Source organism: Bremia lactucae (assembly GCF_004359215.1).
Source record: "Bremia lactucae strain SF5 chromosome Unknown BlacSF5_NotPlaced_4_SHOA01000001.1_737238bp, whole genome shotgun sequence".
NCBI lineage: Eukaryota > Oomycota > Peronosporomycetes > Peronosporales > Peronosporaceae > Bremia > Bremia lactucae.
Window position 1 is genome coordinate 621,670 of NW_027152016.1, and position 17,156 is coordinate 638,825.

The 17,156-nt window shown below is 44.9% G+C and overlaps 6 protein-coding genes across 6 annotated transcripts; 3 read left to right on the forward strand and 3 right to left on the reverse strand.

The window, feature by feature from the left end:
• Positions 1-1,187: 1,187 nt before the first annotated feature.
• Positions 1,188-4,625, reverse strand: CCR75_001185 (uncharacterized protein; the record flags this gene model as incomplete). The annotated part of the gene is made up of 1 exon (XM_067959290.1): positions 1,188-4,625. The coding sequence occupies one exon, from the start codon at positions 4,623-4,625 to the stop codon at positions 1,188-1,190; it is 3,438 nt and encodes a 1,145-aa protein (XP_067823790.1).
• Positions 4,626-4,804: 179 nt separating this feature from the next.
• CCR75_001184 (uncharacterized protein) lies at positions 4,805-6,262 on the reverse strand (the record flags this gene model as incomplete). The annotated part of the gene is made up of 5 exons (XM_067959289.1): positions 4,805-5,065; positions 5,127-5,384; positions 5,455-5,517; positions 5,584-5,894; positions 5,962-6,262. 4 exons carry the CDS (start codon positions 6,260-6,262, stop codon positions 5,313-5,315), a joined length of 747 nt encoding a protein of 248 aa, XP_067823791.1. The 3' UTR covers positions 4,805-5,065; positions 5,127-5,312.
• A 1,283-nt stretch (positions 6,263-7,545) lies between these two features.
• On the forward strand, positions 7,546-9,410 carry CCR75_001183 (uncharacterized protein; the record flags this gene model as incomplete). The annotated part of the gene is made up of 2 exons (XM_067959288.1): positions 7,546-7,577; positions 7,643-9,410. 2 exons carry the CDS (start codon positions 7,546-7,548, stop codon positions 9,309-9,311), a joined length of 1,701 nt encoding a protein of 566 aa, XP_067823794.1. The 3' UTR covers positions 9,312-9,410.
• Positions 9,411-9,652: 242 nt separating this feature from the next.
• CCR75_001182 (uncharacterized protein) lies at positions 9,653-11,335 on the forward strand (the record flags this gene model as incomplete). The annotated part of the gene is made up of 1 exon (XM_067959287.1): positions 9,653-11,335. One exon carries the CDS (start codon positions 9,653-9,655, stop codon positions 11,333-11,335), a length of 1,683 nt encoding a protein of 560 aa, XP_067823795.1.
• Positions 11,336-11,917: 582 nt separating this feature from the next.
• On the forward strand, positions 11,918-13,240 carry CCR75_001181 (uncharacterized protein; the record flags this gene model as incomplete). Its single annotated transcript, XM_067959286.1, has 1 exon — positions 11,918-13,240. The coding sequence occupies one exon, from the start codon at positions 11,918-11,920 to the stop codon at positions 13,238-13,240; it is 1,323 nt and encodes a 440-aa protein (XP_067823792.1).
• A 138-nt stretch (positions 13,241-13,378) lies between these two features.
• Positions 13,379-14,287, reverse strand: CCR75_001180 (uncharacterized protein). The gene is made up of 2 exons (XM_067959285.1): positions 13,794-14,287; positions 13,379-13,724 (listed from the first exon to the last, which is right to left on the reverse strand). The coding sequence occupies exons 1-2, from the start codon at positions 14,269-14,271 to the stop codon at positions 13,408-13,410; spliced, it is 795 nt and encodes a 264-aa protein (XP_067823793.1). The 5' UTR covers positions 14,272-14,287; the 3' UTR covers positions 13,379-13,407.
• Positions 14,288-17,156: the final 2,869 nt, after the last annotated feature.

Here is a 17,156-nt window from a genome sequence, read left to right on the forward strand (position 1 = left end):
TTGCCCCTTTTAGGTGGCATCTTTGGCGCCGTGTATGGAAACACGTGCGCTAGAGTGATTAAGTGAACTAGCGGCGCGTAAAGCTGCTCGCAATTCCTCTCTCCTCTTTGACGAATTTAATAATGTAAATTCGTACTTAAAGGGGTGGTGGTGTAACGGACTAAAGATGCCCTGATGTTACACAGTCCCCGTTAAGTACACTTGGTGTACTTAAGATGGTCAATTACTACATAATAGTATTAGACCCGCACTCGGGTGTGGTGCACATTTGTGACCAACCCTTGTGTATGTGATGCACATGGGTGCATTCACATGAAGAGGGATGACGCCAGCGTCATCCGTTACGCGAGGTATCTAGAAAGATACGCTCGCAATACATATTAAATGATATCTATAGAAATAACATTTTAATTGGTAATAATAGATACTTATATTTAATACGATTAAATATAAATCAGTCTGAAAACTACTTCCTACTTGGTAAGTGCGCACGAGAAGTCGGATTACCGCTCCCGTGACGACACTTAATCAGAGTACGTAGTGCGTTGGGTGAGGTCGCTAACGCGCCTGCCACAACTACCTTACTGCACGCAAGCGAAGCTGATTAAACCGCTTCCTCGCTGTGCTAGGGTGTGTGTCTAAGTAGAGCGTGGCCGCATTACGACGTGCCCGCCTACACATACTGGTAAACGTGCGTAAGATTCCCGTAAGAAGAGAAAACTCGATAGAGAAATCTCGACAGAGAAAAATCAATAGGGGAAAATGCGTAAGCTGTAATGAGGTGAGCAGAAAAGTGGAGCGCTGTGAGTTTCCCAAAATTTGATCAAAGAGCATCAAAAAGACGATGGTAGTGAAAATTTCGCGTTGCGTGCCTGCTAGCTAGAACTTGACGCAACTCGAAGACGCAGTTCAGCAGCATCTCATTTGCAAATTTGATGAAGCTTTCAATGTTATTTGGACAGTAGCTACAAAACTAAATGCCGCGCTGAAATTCTCACAAATGTAGAGCATATCTACTCTCAAAAATAACAGCACATTTACTATTAAAGCACTGCAACGAAACGCTAAAATAAAGTCGTAACGAATCCTTAAGAACAACACTTAATCCTAAAAATAGCAAATTCTCATCATATTTCCAAACATAGCCGACTAAACTTCAAATTTGTTGCAAAACTTTCAATCTTTCTTCAGTGCAATTGGGCAAATTCTTCAATCCGTCGCGTTAACTCCTCCACGGTGCATTGTTCTGCGCCATTCAATATGCCATCACTATTGAGTTTATCCACCACTTTTGTCATTTCAAGCTTGGGTAAATCCAAGAAACTTTCGACCAAGTCACCATCGATAAAATTACGCGCTTCCGACACCGATCGTCGATTTTCAAACGTGCGCCATCCTTTGTGCGAAAATCCGCCAACGCCCTTGACAATCACAGTCAACGCTTGTTGGACCCGTAGTAGAAACGTGTAGTGGTCTTTCGTAATCGGCATGACGACGCCAATCATGCCACTCACTGTCCCAAAAAGCATCGATTCATGACATGGAACCGATTTCGTTGCAATCAATTGGTTTGGTTGTCCCATTTGTTCCAGTCCCGACGCGACAAAGGAAGCAGGTGGTGACGACGTGATTGTGTGGTTTTGCATCACTAACGAGCCATATCGAAAGTGATTGACAAACTCACCAAGATGAAATTCACCCACGGTTTCCAATCGTCCACGCTCTTCATCAGAGGCAGCGCCACTATTGCGTTGAACAGTAAATAAATTGAAATCCGTCTCACTTCCAATGTACGTATCGTCGTCGAGAATACCTACCGCAGACATCCAATTTGAGTTTAAATCCTTGGCAATCTCTTCAATCGTGCCATCGATTGGCTTGTAACTTAATAATGAAATTGATTTCATCAAATCACCCACAACAATGAAATCACCACGAGATTCCATATAAAGCACCAACGTATGGCCATAGTGGCCACATTCCGACACAAGTTCCTTTTCATTGTCCGGATTCTCACTCCACTTGTACAATTGAGCTTTGCTATTCACACCCGCAAGAACTTTTCCATTAAATGCATTGAGACAATAGACTGCCCCTTTGACTTCCTTTTCCGTCACAAGATGAAGCTTTCGTTCTCCGTGAATTCCCGTGATGGCAAACACAAGAATTCGACCTTGATGCGGCTCGGCTTCTTCTTCATGAATATACGCCGTGCCAACGACAAGATACGACGCACTTCCGGCGTCCGTCGCAAAGGGACAGACAACAACGGAACAAGGCGTTTCAAACGGATCCAGTCGATACGAATGCAATACTTCAAAGGTCTGGTCATCAAACAAACGTACAAAACCTTGATCGACTTCTTCGCCACTTTCATCAATGGTAAACGTGACCGTCAAGACACCAAGGGTATGGGACTCGGAATCATGAGCAATTCGACGAGCCCACTCGTGAAGTGGAAACGTTTGAATATGAAGCTTTTGAATGTCGTCAACTGTGCCAATCAAGAGCTCGTCTTCCGACGATAGTGCTAGACACTCGGGAAACGATTCCGAGTCAAATGGACACATGACTGTCACTTCTTTGGAATTGATATTCGAGTATGAAAGCTTGGTATTGTTCGAGTAAATGACCGTTGGACGATCACATGCAGCAAAGACGTGCGTGAGATTCTTTGAGCGAAACGTAGAGAGCGTAAGAGGCTGCGAACCGAGAGATACGCGCTTTTGAGCATCAAGAGTTCCTTGTTCAAGATTCAATTCGTAATGAATAAGACTTCCATCGCCAAGTCCAACAAGTACGTAATGTTTGCCTTCAAACGTGTTACAGAGTACGGAGCGTGGGAGTAAATCCGTTCCAAGGACTTCTGTCGTCACTGTCTCAAGCGTGGGTAATTGCAATACTGACACGGAAAACGTCGTCCAGAGTCCAACAACACACAAGGACGTACGAAGCCCTGTCGTGTCGGAAGGAGTCTTTAAACTCGTCATCGACACATCTTGATCTTGTAAAGGCGTGACATCAATGCAAGCAATTTCGTACGCCATGGTGACATTTGTTTGTTCAATTATACGCGCATTGTCGACGACCAAGTACACTAATACTCCTCCAGAGATTGCGACCACGAGTTGCGTTGGATTAGCTGCTGCAATTGTGATACGGGAGTCTACAGGCGGAGTCCACGTGGATTCAACTGCAAAGGACGTACAATGAATCAAACGCACTTCCAATTCCGTGACTTGGAGCCACACGTCGCCAAGCATATTCCGACACAGTAATGTCTTGACATTTAAAAACGCTGGTATTTCGTATTCTTGCATTTCATCGTGTGGTCCAATACCAAGGATACGCACTTCACGGACATAACTCTGGAGTAAGTATGTATCGTGTTCAGCGGCAAAAGATTCGCGAAGGGCCCACATGCCTTTGATACCCGGTAAGTCGGCCCTTGCTTGTTCATTAATACCAATCCCATTGCGAATGACACGCAACGTTCCGTCTTTATCAGCGCCACTACACGTAACAATCTGTCCTTGTCCTTGTCGATCCAAATCCATGACACAAAAATCAATAATTGGTCCAATATTCACGTACGTATCGAGTACATCCAAATACGATCCTTGATCGTTTCGATTTGGATTTAATTTAATCAATTGCGAGTCTCCAAACGTACTACCAATAAACACGACGCCATGGTCAAGATACGACAAACACGAAGCTATTGTGGTTTCACCAAGCACTTGTAAATGCACCCCCTCAACTTCTTTGCCTGTCACGTCTAATGCCACAACATAGAGCGTGCCATATTGATCTGCAAGCAAGAAGCGCGAGCCATCGGCATCGACCACACCATAGACTTGAATCACCGTATTTTGCATGGGAATGGCATGGAATGTCGTGCCATTATGGTACACAATAGTTTGATTTGATACAATCAAGACACCTCCAATGGGGGGGGGTACAGGGATCAATAAACTCGCGCCAGCTTCGACGTTTGATTGATTCCACGGCCCTTCGGCAAAGTCCTTTTCTTTCAATAGAATGTGATACGTTTTCACGTGGCGTGCCGCTTGATAGTCTTCGTACAAGACACAGATTGTGGGTTTAACGTACCCATAGAGAAACTTGATATCAATGACGCGGAGCTCGTCAAGTCGAATGTTAAATGTATCTTTAAGCATGCCTTTGGTAGTATCAATGGGAATGACTTTAAAGTACCCTTCGTAGAGATTCATGCCGATTAAACGGCCTTCGGGATCAATGTTGCCACTTGTGACGATTTCACTGCTTCGTCCAATGGCGTCGCGGATGCTGCCGTGGGCTTTGGTCACAACTTGTTGCGTTGTGGCGTCGTAGCTTACGACACAGAATTGAAAGCGTTGGGTGACGATAAAGAGCCAATCTTGGGACTCGTTGGTGGCACGAAAGACTTCAAAGATCGCGATACGGCCGTAGAGATTGATATCGTGCTGTGGCTGGAGCCCTTCCGGTGTTAAAAGATGGACCTCGAAGCGTGTGCTTTTTGCAAGGAGTAGATTGGTGTCGTTTGGACCGGTAAATGCGGCCGTGAGCGAGTGGGTGACGCTCGTTGGCTTCTGAGCCGTTGCCACGTAATTGTAGGCCATGGAATGCTACTTGGGGAAGCTACCGAACGAGATAGGAAAGAGAACGTATATGAATGGATTGAGCAGACGCTAGTGGTGAATCCAGTAGAGAGTAGAAGCTCGTCACAGCAGTGGGGATGGAGATACAGACCGGCAAAGAGTAGGCTTCCACGTCAACACGAAGGGAATATCTTGAAAAGTGTGAATTTCATAGGCTGTTTTTGAATTACATTATGGCTACATTTTTGTTACAAATGACTACATTTCGTTTGAAAATGGCTCCATAGCAAAGACATTAAAACTTGATCGATCCAAGTGTAATTTTATCGCGATACGAGATGCCATTATAATCCTCAATGAGGTGCTGATAGTCACACAAGTGGGTTAAGTGATAATGTGCCGTATGATTTGGAATGGCTTTGTCTTCAGGCATGTAATGACACACATGCGTTCCTGCATCTCTTCCACAAAAAAGTCGCTTTACAAATATCAAGTACACTGGAGTAGATAAATGTTACGTACTTGGCAGCTTTAAGAGTGTGTGCATGCCTTGCAAGCACTATCATGTCAGATGGTTGCAGATCAAGGTGTTGGCAAATGTTTATTATGGGTTTTGAATCCCGAAATTCTTCTAGCTCGTCTATCGAAACAAAGAGATCAAAGTGTCCTTCCATCTACCGCATATTTGGCACTTATTAGTCACGATCACTAATAATTAAAGTCGACTTGAATTGCAATAATTTGTGCACTTGCCTCTTTTTGGAATTGAAGGTACTCATCCTACACACATTCAGCCATTAGCAATTTAAAATCAAGAGTTGGAATCAAAGAAAATGTAACCCTAACGTACATTCTGCAATGGATTTCTGGGTGGAATGATCGCTTTAAAAAACCCTCGAAGATCGGAATAGCTCTATATATGATTGATAATTGGAATAAAAAAGACTTTTATTTTTTTAAAGCAAAAAAAAAAGCGTACCAGCACTTCATTCGCTCCGTCGTTCACAAGCCACGTCGATAAACCTTCAGACGTGGTCCCGTTCTCAGCTTCCTCGTGCCGTGCAACGCTTTCTTGCTGCTTCTTTTCCTTCAATTGATTCAGTTTGTCCATATACTTGTCCCTCAATGAGCTCCCTTGCTCGCCGCGTTTTAATTGTAAGCCCATATTCAATTTTTCCACCTCGTGATTCTGCTGCTTCATTCTTGCCGGCGCCAACGATGCAAAATTCGTATTATTCTCTACAGACGCATCTTTTCCTTGCTCATCAAAGCCCGTGATTCGATTTAAAACTGCAGTGGAAGTAAAATCAATGATCAGTTAGTGCTGATCGTTGTTTAGATCGTTAGCCTAGCGTACTCTGATTGGGCAGGCCTTGAAGCGTGTTTTGAAGCCGTTCTTTAGCGGCCCATGGCTTGCCCGTTGAATCCTCGTTCAGGTCTTTTAACAATCTGCGTACGTCGCTAACCAGCATCGACTTGATGGACTTGGGATCGAAAAGCGACGGACTTAAGTGCTCCTTTATCTCTTGGTGCTTTTTCTCGGCAGCAACGTTGCAGCGCATCTCTATTTCAGACTTGCCCAGGAGAGAGCTGCAAAGCACGTCATACTCGATGATAACACCTTTGAGCTGCTGCGCCGCCGCCTTGGCAAGTTTCATGAGCTGGTTCGATCAGAGTATTTTTGTAGATTTATCAAAAGGGCCGTTTACTTAATAGAATCGACAATGTTAAATCAGAAAAATAATAACAAGAAATTGCAATACAATAACTCGTTGAATTTTCAAGTAACGTTTAATGAGAATTTATAATATTCCAAAATGTGATTATTTAAATTGTATGTGACTCCTATTACCGGTTGTCTAGTCTCAAGGCTTTCGTGCGCCCGACAGTATTTACAAATTTATATTCTGTGCACTTTGATGCTGAGGATGCGGGGGTCGTGCTTCTGGCTGTATAATAGCGAGGTGTTAGACAAGGTGGCGCTCGTTAGGACGAGGCGCTTTAGACGATCTGTAGTAAAAAATTATTTTTATTCAATTATTCTATTCAATGGACTCTTAACCTTCGGCAACAGAAAATGGGTCTTTCAATTCACTGGCATGCCCCTTTATCGAGAAAAAGCACACGTTCGACTACACTTTACAAAAATCAAGTAAATGGAGCTCTTGGACGATTGAAGAGCAAATTGTCTAAAAAGCAGCTTGTGATTAGCAATCGTCGACCTTTCTGTCAGGATTTTACAGTTAAAATAGGATTGTGGCAGCTTTTTTGCGCATTTGCTGCATTGCTGGAATCAGCTGCGACCTAGTATTCCTTAATCTTCCTAAAACAAAAGGGTTAGAGATAGTAGACAAAAGTTTGAATTGCGTCCGTGCAGAATAATTCCAACCGCTGTCGACATATTGAAGAATGTATTGTGATGACGCATCAATAATTGCTGGAAAATCCAACGCGAGCGGCTAAAACAGTCGAGACCGATAAATCAGATAAACTTCACCAGACTTATTTGCTTGATATAATGAGATACAAGGATGAGGCAAGTAATTATCATCGTCGCCGACAAATTTTGGCTCAGGAGGTTCCCCATTTTTGGCAATATTGATTTAAGTACCATGAGTTGTCTTAACATTTCCGCACCTCTGCGACAGAAAGGCATTGTTCCTCTATATGAAGCCACATTTGTACTCAAACTGGCCTCTTTCCTTTAAAAACAGACCCAAACCACTTCGGCCTAATCAAATTTAAGGCTAAAATCGACGTGCGCAAAAAACCGTCAAGTGTGGCGTTTTCATTTATTTTCTTTAAAAGCTGCAAACAATTCGTGGGCAGCACTCCTCGTACAACGTCATGATTCTCTCTGCGTACGTGATGGCAACGGGCTTAGCCGCCGTATTTGCACAAACTAATTGGTCGTTGCTGTGAATATTGCTCTAGCGAGCAAATGGCTGACCACCGGATGCTGGCCGCGCAACGGTGCGTCGTACGAGCGTCTTGTATTGCCTTGCAAGAGCCTTTAATCCCGTTTTTGTGTGTAATAGGGAGGCCAAACGAGGGTACATCACGTGTCGATCGTGTGGCTTTACTAATTTTGTGCGTGTGGTTCATTGCGCGCTTTGTGGACTCCCTCGCTTGTCCTCAAACGTCTTGAAGACGACGAATGCACGCCTTGACCTCAATATTATCGAAAACCCGACGCTACCGCATGCATTCAAGCGATACGAATGGACACGAGGCTTCAAGAGTTTAAACAATATTGTCTGGCATCGTCGACCAATTGACGGATGCGAGTTCTCACCAGCTTACGTGCTACGCTTCGATAGACGGCCCGAAACCGAACCGGAACCCGAAACAAAAGCTTCAAAGCAAAGGGAACGAAGTTTAAGTACTGGATACGATCCCTATGCGGGTGTACAATTTGAATTACTCGACGTGAGCGACGTGGACGCCTTGCAATTCCCTTTACCACCTTCTTGCGTCGCCAATCTATCCGATACGAAAGAAATGCGACGTCAAATGGCTCTTGACCACGCATTGCTCGATTTTCCAACCAAGTATCAACATTTGATGACAAGTGCGAATGTGGTACTTCATGAAGCAGAAACAAAGTCCTCCCCGAGCTCGTCTGTATCAATTAATCAAGACTTTCTCATTCAGGAATTAGTACAATACCTTGCTACGTTTCAAAACGAAAGTCTCAATGGTATTGATTCTTCCGTTCACGAGATACCCAACGAGATCAATAGCGAAAAGGATCTTTGTCAATTGCGTGGCGAATCGCTAGTATGGTTAAATAAGACACTCGTGGATCCACGAAGTGGTCTTTTGTCATGCACCCACCACCGCGATCGGGCATTCTATATCGATTCACAGTCAAACGATGTGCTTGGCGTCGCCCATTTACAGCACTTTTACGCAGCTGGAAGATTCATTGGACGCGCTCTGCTAGAAGGAATGGTCCTTCGTTTCCATTTATGTCCTCCGCTGTTGAAAATGATGCTTGGTGCTCCCATTAGTTTTAGTGATTTGGAATACCTCGATGCTGAAATGTATCGGCATTTAACATGGCTACTCGATCACGATGGAGCGACGTTATTGGAACTCGATTTTACCGTGACGTTGCGTCATCAAGCTCAGACACGGACAGTCGAACTCATTCCGACTGGACGAAACATTCAAGTGAATGACGACAATAAGTTTGAATTTGCCGACCGGAAGTTTCGATACATGATGTTTGAATCCGTGGCGCCTCAATTGGCTTCTTTTTTGCAAGGATTCTATGACATTGTTCCGCAGCACGTGTTGCTGCCGTTTGATTACAAGGAACTCGATTACTTGCTTTGTAGTTCCGAGGAGATTAGTGTATATGACTGGCAAAAACACACTCATGTTGCTCTTGACTTTCGACGGGAAGTGACGTGGTTTTGGGACGTGGTGAAGGAAATGTCGAGTGAATACCGCAGGAGATTAATGCGCATGGCCACAGGCTCGTCGCGTGTTCCTTTAATAGGTTTTCAAGGACTTATCAGTCACGATGGACAACTTTGCAAATTCACGCTCATCGATGCAAGTGACAGACAGTGCTTTCGCAGTCAAGTGGGCAGCAATACACTGGAATTGCCATTTTTTGAGACCAAGAAGGAACTACGTACCGCATTGTATGCTGCTTTGTGCGACAAAAGTGCGGATTGCGATTTTGAGGCTTTATAAGTTGGTAGAGGTAGGTATGTTTGTATAGCTAGTACATTGTGGTTCGAAGAATCTCGCAATTTTAAAAAATTAAGTAAACTCTTGCAAATTACCAATGAAATGGCCAATGCAGATAAAGAGTAGGTCAAAAGGACACAAGTCCTAAATTGAAAGCAACTTGGCAATTTTTGTAACTGGGGGAGTGCGTAAATTATATAATTCCAAAAGGAAAGTGAACAACACGACATTTTTTCCTCACTTCAGCTTGTTCAATTGTATGTTTTAAAGAAATTTAAAAACGGGAGGGGCATTATCGTCTCCCTTCCAGCGTAAATTAAAGCGTTCTAGCAAATCTAGTAACGATGGCGCCCAAACACGGCGTTCATCACGATATAATACCATGGGAATCCGACCGCATATCGTCCGATTCTCCGTCGTCGCAGGACGTGTTGATTAATTGGCTCACGACGCCCGCGAACGCCACGAGGTGGCGCCACGAAAAGCGCAAACGGCTTCTGCATGAAATTCTGCAATTGCTTCAAACGAATGGAATGACTCACCGGACTGTGCAGGACGTGTCAGGTAAAATCTCGTCGATTGAGAATTCCTTTACGACTGCAACTGCATTCTTGCTTCAAACTGGCGAGCTGGAGGCGTTTAATCAAGGAGTGGCAGCCCAGGAGATTGTTGAGACCGTGCGGACGCTCTGTCCACAGTATCGCGAGTTGCAGCGACTCTTTGGAGTCAAGAAAGGGAAGAAAAAGTTGCCGAAAGATGGCTTGAGTGCGTCAAATGGTGCTGCAAGTGACAGCATGGAAACGAGGACGGAGAGCTCTTTGGATACAAAGGATGGAAGCCGTGCAAAAGACATAGAGACACCGTCTCTTGAAGAAACTACATTTGCTGTGGAAACGGGTGTCGAAGCTTCCAATTCGGAGCAAAAGAAGCCCACTAGTGCTGACTCTGTGGCCAGTTGTGCAGCAGAGAAGCACCATCTTGCTAGCATGAAGCAACGAATTCACAACAATAATGGGCATGGTGACAATAATGGTGGTGCTAGGTACTCTGACGAGCGAAAGACTTCGCACATTTTGGATACTGAAAAGGACACCAATGGCAATGAAAAGGACGTTCGTAGACTCGACGTCGCTGATAAAAAGGAACGTGATGATGGTGACGAAAAAATGAAAGTACTTCGACGTTTTGGTGTCCAGACTGGAGTGAGGAGTCCATTTAAAACAAAGTGGCAACACCAGATTGAATTCAGTAAAAGTAGCGATGATAAAGAGATTAGTGATGAAGATGGAAGGAATGACGGTGATAGTGACGAAGACGACATTGTTCATAATGAAGAGTGGATTCCACTTGCGCAGCGTCATAAACTTCATACCACAAATGTCGTGAAAGTCGACAATCCGAGACACAAAGACGATGATAATGCTGACGATAAAGAGGATGATTCGGATCAACTTGATGCGAATGACAAGAATGTCCGGAACAGTGAAGAAAACGAAGAAACAGAGGACGAAGAGCTCGAAACGGTAGCTTTAAAAAGAGGGATCAAGTCTGCAGCAGACTCGAATGAAGAGAGCTCGACGAGCGAACATGACAAAGATGATTTGGAGGAAGAAGTCCCTCCTACTCAATTAACGACTCGGTCAGATCTAAACGAGGAACCAATAAAAGATCAGTCGAAACAGGAGAAGGACGTAATTGAGCGCAGTAAGAACGAGATTGATTGCCGTACTTTTCAAAAACACAGCATGGCTAGCAACGAACTTTATCGTGCAAAAGCTACCAAGCGACTTCGGACTGAAAGGGTTCATAACGATAGACTGAAGGACCTCGAGCGCGTAGCTTTTATTAAACGCGCGAAACAAGAACAAGACCAGCGCAATACGCTTTTTGAACTTGAGCGTGCCACACTCGAGTGCGAATTAGAAGCAAAGCAAGTGCAATTAACGATGGAGCGAGCTCTTGCTCGCAAAAGATTACTTAGTGCCGGCATTGAACCTGCTGAAGTCGACCGAGTGCTTCCACTTTAAGTTCGAGCAATTGAATAATAACACACAGGGCCATGTGGCTTTGGAACCAAGACGAATACACGTATTTTGGCTCGAATTTAAAGTACGGCAGCTATTCATCAAGTTTCTGTTGAGTGTAAGTGGTGAGTGGCGGAAATTGATGAATACGCTGACGAAGTTTGAAGCTGATAAAGAAGATGTACAAGTTTTGTTTCTCTAGACACGGTAAGAAGCGACCATGCCGAGTGTGTGGCTAGTGTCAACTCGTTTGAATCACAATAAAGCAGTCGACTTTTTAAGTAGTTTTTCATCTTTACGCTGTCAATTAAAGCGTGTCACTCATTGTTAGAGGAAGGACGAATCCTGCTTACGTGAATAAGTACTAGCGACACATCATCGTACATAATTTTGTAAAAAGTAGAATTAAGTTTGGTTAGTATTGGAGTTTGCAATTCTCTTTTTTTTTCAAACTTTGGAATTTGCAAAATCAACACTTAATTCATGAAAAAAGAATTCTCTCAAATCAGCTGCCTTAAGGTTGCTGAAAATTGCTTATGTTGCTACTGCTGGATTCGATCCCAAAGCCGAATCTTGACCGCAAAAATGTCCCCAAAGCGGACCCGCACGTCGTACCAGAGCGCTCTGTCGGACAATGTGCGGCCAGGTGGGTCCACTACAATGGACGTACTTATCCGTTGGATGAGGACGTCGGGCAACGTAAAGCGCTGGCGTACGGAGCCACGAGCGCCGCTGATACGGGAAGTCGTCGACATGATGCAAGCGGAGGGACTGGCCCATCGCCAGCCGCCATTTGTGCGTTACAAGCTCATTGCGATCGAAAAGCAATACATGGATGCGAAAAAGTGGTTGCTGGAAACTGGTATGCTTGATCTTTACATGAAGGGCAAAGCTGCGAAAGAAGTGCGCGCGCATGTGGACCACGTGTGTCCTCACTATAAAGTCTTGGAACCAGCGTTTCAAAGCATTCCCGTGACTCCAAAACACGCGGAAACGATTGAATTGGATGAAGATAGTGCTGGAGAGATGGAGACGGATGAGAATCAAGAGGAAGAGAGTGAAGAGGAGGACGTGGAGGCTTACGAGAAGACAGCAAAGGGTATAAAGAAGGGGGATACGTTTCGAGATCGGCTCTTTGGTGCTGTGACTTCCGGGTCGACCAAGTCCAAGTTTTTCAGGTCGACGGAGACTTTAGAGCCAATTTTAAACGATAGAATTGCACCAAAAAAGCCAAAAGCGTCAGTAAAGCAAGGAAAAAAGAAAACAAGTCGGTTAGCCAAACAAATTGCGCCGTCGCCAGGTTACGCTGCGGCAAGAAAGAGTGTAACCACTCCCGAGTTACAGGATACGGCCATTGCGTCGAATGTACCGAGTTCAGCAACTTTAAGTAGCGCAAAACCCATGATTGTATCGTCAGAAAAGAGTCTTCCTGTTACTAGTGTGGCGCCAGCTGTAGAGATTGCTCTCGAAGAAGCATTTCCAGCAACTTTAAATCATGCACCTAAGAAAAAGCGGACGGGTCGGTATTTGAAAAGCAGCGTGGGTGTTGCTTCATCGCCATTAAATGAAAGAGGAAGAAGACAAGGTGATATGGACGTGCTTGAGGCAACGGAGGTGATGCCCAGAGAGCCCGAGATCTCTAAAATTGCGGGGAAGCGTGTTCAAAGACAAGAGTCGATCGATTTGACTACAAACGATGTGGGAATGATTGAACGGGACGCGCTACTTAAGCGTGTGAAGGATGAAGAAAACCAGCGTTATGAAGTGTTTACGCTCGAACGCGCGAAATTAAAGTGCGAGTTGGAATCAAAACGAGTCCAATTGCTGTTTGAAAAAGCGGCTGCACGGAAGAAATTGGATCTGCTTGGGGTTTCTCAGGCTGAAATTGACGGTATCTTGCCACTATGAGAACTGGAAGCGTGCATTTTCGTGGCATCATTGTTACTAATGACAAATGGGCAATGTCACCCGCTTATACGGATTTACATGCACTAAAACGTTGTAGACAGGATATTAAAAATAGTATACATGAAATTTGCAACGAAATCTGAGTCAAGTGTGAGTATTTTTTTACTCTATTTTATCGTTCGGCATCCGATTTTGTGCAATTTCCAATCTATTTTTTGACATGCAGAGCTGCAATAGAATTGTAATTTGCATCGAGAACAGCGCAATGTGCCACTTTTGGTGCAGCTGTTAGCCCCACAAAGCCGCGGGGTGGACCCGGACACCATCGCCTTGCCTGTAGCTTTCGCACGGGCCAGAGCAGCCCCCATCGCGGCCCCTCCTGTCCCCGCCACCGTTGCAGCTGACTGCGATTTGGCCAGTTGCACCCACGGTGCATCACCTGATACTTCCATTAACCGAAAATCCAGGCGCACAAAGTCGTCATCTACGCAAATATTAAATTACAAAAAAATGCTTCACAAATTTCACAAATTTCACAAATTTCGCAAGTTACCATTATCGAAAACCCGAGCAAGAAATGCATCGCCTTTCACCTCAAGCATTTTCCCACAGGCTTGGGCAATGGCCGAGGCACGGACGTTCGTGGGCAATGCCTTGGCCGTTCCTTTATCATCCACGTACATATTAACGCCTACGTGCTTGACTTCAGCCGTATTGAGGACAAGCGGGATTGAGTCCACGAGACTGTCCATTTGTTGCATCATCTCAAGCATAGTATCTGTGAGTGTGGCACCTTTGGGCATTTGAGCCAGTAATTGCTGCTTAAAGGTCTCGTCTTGTTGCTCCTTGGAAGCTGCGGTGGCGCGGCTCTTGTAGTGAGCACGCAGACGCTCTGTCAAACAGCCAAGCTGTGCCTCCTTGTCCTTTGGAAGCTTGATCGTCCATTCTTCTAGTTCTTTCGTCTCATCAGCCGGAACGTACACGACGTAAAAGCTCTGGCGCTTCGCCGCGGCTTCTCCAACCATCGGCATTGTTTGCAACAACGGCAACTTATTTGAAATCAATTAAATTTTTAAACAAATGTGAGACCAGTTGTGATGAATGTTCGGAATATTTTTTTTGCTGCAAATTCGTACATTATTCAATTTAAGATTCGTGAGAGGTTGCGGATAAAACACGCGGTGTAACGGGGTGTATCGTTACATGAAATTAACACGTAAACGTTGTTAATTAATATATTATCTACAAGGTAGAGAATATTTGGAGAATATTACTTTAGATGGTAATGTTCTAAAAGCTTATCCATTGGTAGATATAGACCATTATATCTACTTGCTCCGCGGTCCAGTCAGCGCTGGACGCGCGCAAAGAGAAAGACAGATAAGACTTTTATTACATGTTTTGTATTAGTTTATAATTAAGAAAGTATAATAGATGGAACAAAAGAACTCAATTATATTAATACAGTTTTTGATTAACGCTCTTTAAAGCAAGTGTTTTAAAGAGAGTCTTCCCCTGCACGTACTAGTGTACGTGAAGTGACGTGAGGCACCACACGCACTGAGGCAGTGCGAAGTGGACTTGTACTGAAGCAGTACAAGTCAGTAGTGCCCCGTTACACCTGGTAGCACTTTGTAGTCCGTCCAAGGACCACAATTCCATCATCTATCATGAACATGCTAGATTATAATGGTTATACGCATCACGTTTCGCGTGATAGCTACTCCTTACTAAATGACATAGAAAGAAGTGCGGTCGAACGAATGAATTCGACCGTAGGGAACGATGCCATCTTGGCCATGCTGTCCGATTTGAACAGAGATGCCCTCCATTCAGCCATCGCCAAGTTCATACATTATGAACTTGACGAGGCGAAGGAGAAGGAGAAGGTAGCCTTGCTGTTTAAGCAAGGCTCTCAACAGGCAGAACTGTTGAGGTTACAGCAGGTACAGACCCCTGTTCCTGGGATGACGCACTCGCGTCGTCCCTAAAACTTAAAGATTGACATTTCTAAGTATAGGGGGAGTCGAAGAAGACTCCCTTTTAAGATGATTGTCGAGTTGGACGATGCCATAAGGGCTCGACGCATTTGCGTATCCGAATTCGGCAGGTCGTGCCAAAACTTGAGCACTAGCGTTAAGTTGCGCGACCCATATGTCTTGGGTCGCTAAAGGCTTTTTAAGCTTGGCTCAAACAGATGTTTGAGCCGCCTAGGGCTAGTTCAGATCCTGATAAAAACTTCTGAAACTCAAACAAGGCCAGCGTGATGTGCACGCTAATGCCAGCACAAACGACTCTTAGCGAGTTGTATCACAAACAACCCAGTTCATGAGCACACGCTGATTACGGTGTTCATGCAAGGTTATAGATGGTCCCGCGAAGACCCACCTGTTCCGCTTGGAACTGGATACGTTTGAAGAAGCAGTATCCGTTGCGGAACAGGGGGACTTTAGCTTGAGACAGGCTCATGCTAGTTCGTCATCAAATCGTCCTCCAAGACGACACGAGCTTGGAGGTCCAGAACCTATGGACCACTCTTTTGTCGAAAGCGAGAAATCTCGCTTTTCGAACAACAAGCGATTCCAAAAATGGAATCGCTGTCAAAACTTAGGACACTACGCTCTTGAGTGTAGTGCCCCACGCCCAGTACCGAGAGGTACTGAACGTAATGATGGACCGAATGCCAAAAAGGGCAACGATCGCGGGTCCGACGTTGTTGCGATATCGCAACAGTGAGGCGGACCGCCAAAACGGTCGGGGTCAGTAGGGGCGCAACTCCGTGCTGGAGGGTTGTAGGCTTGAATATGTTGAGCGCGACATCCCTCCAACGAGGATGACAGTGCATCTTGCGACAGGTGCATCGATGACAGTAATGAAACGCGTAGTGAAATTTCACTACACGTTAAAAGATTTACAGTACGACGATGATTTCATCGTGCTGGAATTGGTGACAAATTTTGATGTCATCCTAGGTTTACTTTGGCTCAGAAAATATGAGCCAAGAATCAGCTGGCAGCATCGATCCGTACAGATGCCTGCCACTTGTTCATCAGATGGCCATCCGATGAACGTCTTGGAGCGTTCATAAGCGTGTGGATATACTACGAGTGAGTGCGATGGTCTCACTTGTCGTACGGTCGTTAGTACGACTGCACAAGATCACAGCGTGATAAATAATCACCCTGTGGAGTCTGCTACCGGCGGCTGTGCGAATGCACAGGTAGCGCCGAAGGTCCACCACTCGAATAAGTCGAGTGGATTGAGACAATAATGTATGCCTAGCGGGCTACATTGAAGGAAGATGCTGATTGTCCAAGGGGCAACCCAATGATCCTAGTTCGAGTAGAGAGTCGACCGTAGAGGACCTGACTGTGATAGCGCAATCTCAGTCGGAAGACGTTGAAGGAATAAGTCTTCACGTACTTGAGAAGAAGTCTCCTCAAATAGACAATGCTAAAGTGACTAGACTTCAGCATCCCGAGGAATTGTTCCCTCGGCAGCCTGTGGATAAATACCAGGAAGAAACCGAGACATTAAATGTCTTGGATAATGACGGTTCGAGAGTAGGCGCTTATTCTCTTGATCTGTATGCGCCTCCGATGTTAACTTCGAAGATAACTAAATTACCAACCCTAGAACCTTAGCGGTTGTTGAGAGATCTGCATGGTCGTAAAATCAAGCAGATCTGCGTACTCGTCACAGAGGACGATTACGTAACCGACATTCGGTCAGCGGTAATTTTTGCAGAGAACGAACGGGTTCTCAGCAGCTCATCGATGGACGAAAGTATCCTCGATGTGAAGACTCGGATTGAAAGATACAGTACTCAATCTTGGGAGTCACTCAAGGGAAATCCTCTATACGAGGATTTAATAGAATTCAGGGATGTATTCCCTGAAGCAGTTCCATGCGAGTT

Coding starts and splice junctions, on each gene's coding strand:
- CCR75_001180 (XM_067959285.1), bottom strand. CDS start 14,271: ATGCCGATGGTTGGAGAAGCCGCGGCGAAGCGCCAGAGCTTTTACGTC. Junction 13,725..13,793: donor TGCTCGGGTTTTCGATAATG/GTAACTTGCGAA, acceptor ATATTTGCGTAG/ATGACGACTTTGTGCGCCTG.